The 8,003-nt window shown below is 46.5% G+C and overlaps 1 protein-coding gene across 8 annotated transcripts in view; it reads left to right on the top strand.

Moving 5' to 3' along the window:
- The window catches only part of AGAP1 (ArfGAP with GTPase domain, ankyrin repeat and PH domain 1), a 289,097-nt gene that overhangs the window by 69,823 nt on the left and 211,271 nt on the right, over positions 1–8,003 (top strand). For 5 of the 8 annotated variants that reach the window (XM_027668081.1, XM_027668082.1, XM_027668086.1 and 2 more), the window contains exons 2-4: positions 976–1,034; positions 5,872–5,959; positions 6,614–6,625. In XM_027668081.1, coding sequence (XP_027523882.1) covers positions 976–1,034; positions 5,872–5,959; positions 6,614–6,625 — 159 coding nt within the window. The remainder of the gene's footprint in view (positions 1–975; positions 1,035–5,871; positions 5,960–6,613; positions 6,626–8,003) is intronic. The other 3 variants (XM_027668088.1, XM_027668085.1, XM_027668083.1) reach the window with 1 other exon arrangement.

The raw sequence follows: 8,003 nt of genomic DNA, 5'->3' as shown, positions 1-8,003 counted from the left end.
TTCTGCTGTTTAATTCCTGTACAGTGGGAGCTGTTCTGCTCGGGAGGAGCATCCTGAGTGTGTGGCACAGACACTCAGCTGGTTTGCCTGGCTCTGGGGGGGCTTTGATCAATATTCAGATTGGATTTGTATCAGAAACACCACACTGTTTGCTTACAGTTGGCCAGACCTTTATGGAAGGAGCAAAATGATGTTTGGAGCTAGAAAAATAGAACCTTATTTCTGTCCTCCCTGTGGGATTGCCAGTGAGGCTGGACCTGGGTGCAGCCCTAAGGAATTGATTTCTGTTGGGAACAGTGATGACCTTAATTCACCATTCTTCAAGAAATCAACCCCTGCCCCCAGTAGTTCTGATTGAATTCTAAAGTAAATGGCTCTGTGGTTTATTTCTGTCTGGGTTGTACTACAGAAAAATAGCCTGTTTTACGAATAAAGAGATGTTTTCCCCTCCTTGGGCAGGGATGTTCCCAGTGACTCTGCTGGCTGCAGTTGTTGACATTAAGTGTGATGTGCAGTAGAAAATAACATGTTTTAGAACCAGCAAATTTTCTCATTTACCTGTGGGGAGGATGGTGGCAGCTGCAGTTGCTGATGTTTAGTGTGACAAGGAGCCCAAGGCTTTTCCTGTAGGGAAGGAATGTGTCAAGGTGGATGGGAAATGGTTTAACCCTGGATACACTGGAAGAGTCTTTGCAGAACCCTGAAGGCCTGGGGGCAGTTTGGGCTTGCAAATGCTGGGGCACATGAGACAGGTGGACTCACTGCTGAGGGCAGGTCTGTGTGGAATGGGCACTTCTGGGATTCTGCATTTTTTTTATATGATTTGTCCAAACCCCTGGTGTTTGTCAAGTTGGACTGTCAGGTCTCCTGAGATCAGGGTGAATTTTGGTCAGCCAGAGCCTTGGCATGAAATTGTGTGCAGCAGACCGCTAAATGTCATTATCCTGACGTTGGGAATGTTCTCCTCTTTCACAGATGCCTTTGTAAATAGCCAGGAATGGACACTGAGCCGATCCGTACCGGAGCTGAAAGTGGTGAGTTTGTGTTTACTTCTGGCTTGGAAAACATCCTGAAAATGTTACACACAAGTGTGAATCTTCCACACTTCGTTAAATCTACTGTTGGGGAAAAAACATAGAAAGGAATTTTAATCAGTAGAGCATTTTTCTTCTACACAAATATGATAAAATCCCGGGATGGTTTGAGTTGGAAGGGACCTTAAAAATCATCTTGTTCCACGGGCAGGGACACCTTCCACTAGCCCAGATTGCTCCAAGCCCTGTCCAGCCTGGCCTTGGACACTTCCAGGGAAGGGTCTGTCTTTATGTATCTTCAGTTTTTATAATCACACTTCAAAGATCTCTCTGTATTTTTATTGCTGTTGCAACTTGTCTGGCTCCATGAACCAGCTTCCAAGGGAGGTCTGACACGTCTGTAAGAGGGGGGTGGAAGTTTGCAGCTGATATATAAAGGTCCTTTTGTCTCACCATATTAATTTTTCATCATTTTTTCAAGGGCCAAATGTCTTCTCTCCCTCCCTTGAAATTCTTTACCTGAATTGATACGGAATTAAAAAAAAAAAATATTTTGAAGGTTCATTTAGTGAATCAAAACCTACATTTTACTGTAACAGTGAGCAGTGATTTAATAGCTGCTTACAATAACTTCCCTTGGCTGAGCTGTTTTCATGTAGGTGAAAGAAAAGGCAAAAATAACACAGGCAGACTGGGGGAGTTTTTCAGATTTGCCCTTTTAAGAGAAGTGAACATAGAGGCTGAGATGAGACCTCCTGGTAGTGGGAATTAAACCAGCAGCTCAGAGTTACTGAGGCCCCATCACTGGGATGTAATTTTGGATACAAGCTCGTCCCTAAATACCTCACAGAAGTAGAACTCTAAAGAATTTGGGACTGGAAGGTGTTGGTTGGGTAGGAGTCCAACACTGTGGTGGCTTATTCTGAGGAGGATCTACAGAGGGTTTCCTTGCAAATCCCTTCCCCTTCTCTGAGCCCTGCTAACTCACAGCACCCCCCAAGGCACCTGGGCTTGCAGGTGGGACCCAAGCTGTCTTACTGCCTGCTGTAACACAACACAAACGAGTCCCAGGCACCAGATGATGGTCTCAGGGTATGTTTTTCTCTTGTGACAGCCTGGCTGCATCATGTGAGTACTTGTCCTGGGTATTTTGCCCCCGTGGTGTCTGAAGCAGGGGTAGGACAACAGATTGCAGCTGCCGAGAATTGATTAGCAGTGGTCAGCATGCACAGGATGGCTGTGCCAGGGTGAAAGCAGAACTCTGACCATTACAAAAGTCATAATTGGATTAGAGCACTGCAAATTGTGCATTCCATCAGCACCAGCTGTGCTCCAGCAGGGAGGGCAGATTGGGAACTCCAGCTGAAATGTGCTCTGCCTTCGCTGCCCGTCTGCCCTTGGGGAGCACTCGTGGCTGTGAGTCCATCTCTGGGTCATTCCCTGCCTTCCAGCCTCATCCTGGGAGCTCACTGATGGCTGAGGAAGGAAAGGGCCATGTGAAAGCCAGACCTGCTGCTCCAGCAGTGCAGGTGTGGGGATCAGACTTGGCGTGGCAGGGTTAGGAAGGAGCCCCAGCTTTCCCCTCTTGAGCAGGATGTGGGGAATAACTCACTGGGAGAGGTTGTCTTCTCTGCAGAGGCTGGGGGGTCCTGAAGTTGAGGGGTTGGTTGATTTTTATTTTTGCTTTATTTATGCAGTGGCTGCTGTTGTACACTTTGGGCTCTGCAGAATTTTAAAGGGAATAGAAACTGCTCTGGGAGAGCAGGGGAAGCACCCAGGGCTGCAATAAAGGAAGGATTATATTTCAACATGTCTTTGAGCAAGGAACACCAGTCTTTGCCTCTGCCTCCTGTTTTAGCAATACACTCAGGGCTTGGTTTCTTTCCAGTGTTCAGAAGGATTTTCAAGGTCAGGTTGGACGGGGTTTGGAGCAACCTGGGCTGGTGGAAGGTGTCCCTGCCCCTGGCAGGGGGTGGCACTGGGTGGGCTTTAAGGTCCCTTCCAACCCAACCCATTGTGGGATCCTGTGGTTGGTTTGTGCTGATCAGATACTTCCATGGAGTTTTACCCAAGGATTTTGATGCTTCTCTGATGGTCAGGAGCGTGGGGAGACCCAGTACCTTTGGTATTCCTGGATCCCATGTATCCAAATGTAAGATAAGGATATGTTAAGCGGAATAAATATGAGGGGTCTTTCTGGATAAAATCACTTAATGTCTTGCAAAAAAATACACAAAGTGCAGTCAGGGCAGCTTTCAAGTGCCAAGTGCCATCAGTGTGTTGAAGCTTTTTTCCCAACAGGCTTTAGTAGGATGTGGGCACAGTGGTTTGGCTTCGTTTTACAGCGTGTCTGGCACTTGCAGATAAATGATTCAGTGTTACACAAGTCATAAGTGACAAGAGCACTGAGTTGTAGCTGAATTTTCTCCTTTCTGAACTGGGTTAGTGTGGTATTTTTGTGCCCTAACATGCTTGTCATATCTTTGTGCATTTCAGACATATCCATAAATAAATAGAGATGACTGAGGGGGGGTGTGTGTATAAAATATGGGAGAGGGGAATATGACTGCTGTGAAAACATGCTGGCATGTTTGTCATACTGTGGGGGATCAGCCTTAAGTATTAATACTGATGAAGAGAGAAACTGGATTAGAAGTCGGATTTTTTTTTGTGGTGTAAAACTTATTGCTCCTGGTTTTTAGGAGCAATTGATTGGGAGACCTGGAGCTGTGATGCCAAGCCCTGCACTGAACAAGAGATTCTTAGAAAATCTCTTAGATTTTCATGTCATGTACCAGTTTGATCCCTGGTAGGAAAGAGGTGGTGCCTTGTAGGTTCTGAGGTGGGATCTGAAGGAATCCTGTTTTGCCAGGTGAGGAGAAGGCAGATCTCTCCTGAGTGCTTTCTGAAGGAGCTGTCTAGGGAGAAAATAAAACTGTGATGTAAATGCAGATTTTATAGCTGTGTTTGCAGCCTGGGCTAGTGGAAGGTGTCCCTGCTCATGGCAGGGGAGTGGAATGGGATGAGTTTTAAGGTCTCTTCCAACCCAAACCAGTCTGGGATTCTATATGAAATAGTGGTTTTTTCACTGAAATACATGTTCATCCTCCTGATCACAGTGCTTTTGGCATCAGTTTGCAGCATTATAATATCCAAATGCTCTTGTGGCCAGGCATTGTGGATCCCTATGAGGAGGAATGTATCAGAGAACCCAAAGTGCTGTAAAATTATGTATTCTGATGGGACGTTTGGGATACTTAAAAGAAAAAAAAAGTTGTATTCTCAAATCAGTTGATATCTTTCAAATATTTGGGGTCTCTCAATAGAATAAGTTACCCCCATCCATGGCCAAAGTATGTAGGTTGTTCACTCTCCCTGGACCCCAAGTTGATGCTTTTCTGTTTTTCCTGGCAGTTAAAATTTTGGCCCAAGTCTAATATAAAATAATGTTAATTTCCATACACACGGGACTTGTAAGCAATTTTTGATATGAAGGGTAGTTTCTTAGGGTTTAGAATTAAGAAAATGGAGTAGAGACTGTGCACTAATGTGTAACTTGTTCCTGCTGCCTCAGTCAGTTTGGCAATCTTGGGCCCATCAACAGAGTTCATCTTGTCTCCAGGGATCTTATGTTCTGAACCTTTGGGGAGGGTCAAGTAAACATGTGAGAACAGAGTAGGCTGGTTTGTTTTACAGGGTGAAGTAAGTTCCCATCTCCTCCCCCAGAAACCGAGTGTCCTCAGCACTGTGTGCCCTTTTATAGCAACAGAAAATGCAAATCTCCACGTCTTTTGGAATGTGAGCACCTCCAGGAGGAAAACTCCTGTGCTGTTGGGCTGCTTTCTGTTGGTTCTGCCTGGGTTTGAAAAACAAATGCCAGTGAACCAGCTCAGCAGAAAACTCCTGTGAGCTTTTAGGGTCAAGTGCTGCTGGTGGTTGTCAGATGTTCCCAGGCAGGTGTTGGGCATGGATGGTTTGAGTTGGGAATGTCTTGGGTAGAGTCAGGGACTTCAACACATCCTGGTGGAGACCTGAGAGCCCCTTCCAGTGCCTAAAGGGGCTCCAGGAGAGCTGGAGAGGGGCTTGGGACAAGGGATGCAGTGACAGGACGAGGGGGAATGGCTTCCCACTGCCAAAAGGCAGGGTTAGATGGGATATTGGGAAGGAATTCCTCCCTGTGAGAGTGGGGAGGGCCTGGGCTGGAATTCCCAAAGAAACTGTGGCTGCCTGTTGTAGACGACGGGATAAAAACGCATGACCACAGAATTGATCATAACTTATATCAACCACATTTCTGTAATACTCTCCACAGCTGCCCCTGGATCCCTGGAACTGTGCAAGGCCAGATTGGAGCAACCTGGGCTAGTGGAAGGTGTCCCTGCTCATGGCAGGGGGTGGGATGGATGATGTTTAAGGTCTCTTCCAGCCCAAACCATCCTGTGCTGGTGGATGTGCCAAGATGAGTCTGCCCACAGCCACAGATATCCTGTGTGCTTCAGTGTGAGTCAGTGGGAATCACAGTGTGCAGCCTCCAGAGGTGTTCCCAGCATGGAAGCTCAGTGCTGTGTTTGTTCCCCAGTGAAGAGGTGCCAGGCTCCTCCCTGAGGTCTCTGTGTTCCCTGGTGCCCCGTGGGCAGCTGAGCACAGGAGTGCTGCGGGCAGAGCCCGAGTTCCCGTGTCAGCTTTGCTGTAAACTCTGTCTTGGCATCTGTGGGACTGTTCCAGTGGCGTGGGCTTCCTCCTCGAGCGCTGAGATGTTATTTCAAGGTTCTCGTGGAACGTTCTGCTTTTCCCCAGGGATTAATGCACTGGGTTTCTGTTCCCTCTGTGTCTCCAGGGGATCGTGGGTAACCTGGCCAGCGGCAAGTCCGCGCTCGTGCACCGGTACCTGACGGGCACCTACGTCCAGGAGGAGTCACCCGAAGGTACGTGCTCTGCACACCTCACCACTGCTCTGCCCCCACAGGCTGCATCTGTGTCCATTTTAATCATGCTGAAATGAATTAGCAAAGGATCTCATTTGCTGTTTCAGAATTCATGGAGATTTCTCCTGTAGTTCTCCAGACTGAGCTCAGTGTGCCCGATGATATAATCGGAGCTGTTCCATAGCTCCGGAGCATCCTTAAATGCTTTGGCCCCCAGGATGTGTCCTTATGGGAAACTCGGCCCTGGTGGAGAGGAGCTGACTGCTCTCAGTGGTGCTGCTGCTTTCAGTTGGGCTGTTGAGAGCCACAGTCACTGTCTGTAGTACAGGATTTCTGCAGAATTGGGATTTGGGGAGAATGAAACAACTTCACGAGCTTAAACTAAAGATATAATTTGTTCATTGTTTAATGTATTAAGTATTTAGTCTTTTTTTTAATGTTCTCATAGCATAGCAAATGAATTTGTACGCTGTAGTGTTTAACATTAATCCAAAAATATCATAGCATAGCACCTTATCAAGGTGTGTCTTACAATAAATACTTTTTTTTGATTATTTTTCTTTATCTGTTCTCCTTATGAACTTTTAAATCCAACTCTGAGACACTGAATTTCTGGTTCCTTCTTTTCCTTACTGGCTGTTCCATTCTTTGCAGATATGGATGCAGGTAACTATACATTGTCTCCATGGCAGCTCTCCTTTGGAAGGGACAGACGGTGGTTTCTGTACTAGAGCATTTTCCCCTTGTTTTGTGTACCATTTTGAGTTGTTTCCTTTTGATTTCAAGTCTTTAGTACATCTCACTGTTTTTGTCTCTTGCTGTAGTTGTCTCCTCAGCAGTAGTTTGTAGCCTCATGCATCTCTGATAACATTTGTTCCTAATTAACTCTTACCAAAGGAAGCTGTTCAGCTCAACAGTTGACGTTTTAACAGCCTGGAATTGTAGTTAAAGTGGGAGGAGAGGGAAAGGGAGGGATGGACAAGGCTTTTCTGTGTGGTATTGCAGCAACAGTGAAGGCTTCCAGTTTCTAAGTTTGCCTGAAATGCTTTTGCTGCTTTGTAGCTAGAACTGATAATTGATAATGAGTGATAATAATAATGGAGCCTCTCCCCAAAGCTACGTGTAGATCCTGGTTCTGGATGCTGAGAGTGAGAAATGGTGATGTGAGGGGCAGATCCACCGATTTACAGGGACCCTTCAGCAAAAATCAGTATCTCGGTGTCTCTGCACAAACAGAAAATATTTTGGGCTGTTTTCTCCTTGCAAGACTCCGATCTATTGGCTGTTCCCAGGGCTGGCAGTCCTCTCCTCCTGTAGGATAAATATTTTGGGTGGTATTCCTTGGGAGTGTTGCCATCTGTCCTCTTTGTCGTGAAGGGTTTTTATTTACAGTGACGTTCTGACTGTTTTTCCTGGAAGGATTAGATGACAAAAGCAGTGTCACATCATTTCTTTGCACGTAAGTGTAGCTGACAAGCCTCACTAATGACACTGCTGCATTTCATTAGCAGAAGGAAAACTGGAATAATTAAGAGCTTTAATTCGCCTTGTGTGAGGGATAAGGGGAGATTTCTAATCAAGTTAATACTGAAGGAGATGCAACCCATATAAACCATCCTTAGTAATACCTGTAGTGGTGATTTGTGAGTGTTTTCGTTCTTTGTCATAGAATCTCAGGATGGTGTGGGTTTGGAAGGACCTTAAAGCCCCCCCAGTCCCACCCCCTGCCCTGGGCAGGGACACCCTCCCTGGATCAGGTTGCTCCAAGCCCTGTCCAGCCTGGCCTTGGACACTTCCAGGTCATCCAGGCACAGTCCCACACAGCATGCAAAGTGTCATCCTTTACCTTGGAGACCACCCTTTTCCTCCTCTGAGGGATGGTAAATGTGCTGGGTTGTTCAACTGCTAAAGAAGGGGTGGATATGGGACACTGAGGTGTCAACTGCTTGATTAGGAAAGAAAACCCCAAGTTCCCTGACTGTGAATGGCTTCCTGACAGCTCAGTTTGTCAGGGCATCATGCAGTGAGTACCCCGTGGGTAAAG

The sequence above is a fragment of the Corapipo altera genome, unplaced genomic scaffold (genome assembly GCF_003945725.1).
Source record: "Corapipo altera isolate COAL_440 unplaced genomic scaffold, ASM394572v1 183, whole genome shotgun sequence".
In the NCBI taxonomy this organism is placed as follows: domain Eukaryota; kingdom Metazoa; phylum Chordata; class Aves; order Passeriformes; family Pipridae; genus Corapipo; species Corapipo altera.
This window is presented reverse-complemented; position numbering and strand designations above follow the sequence as displayed.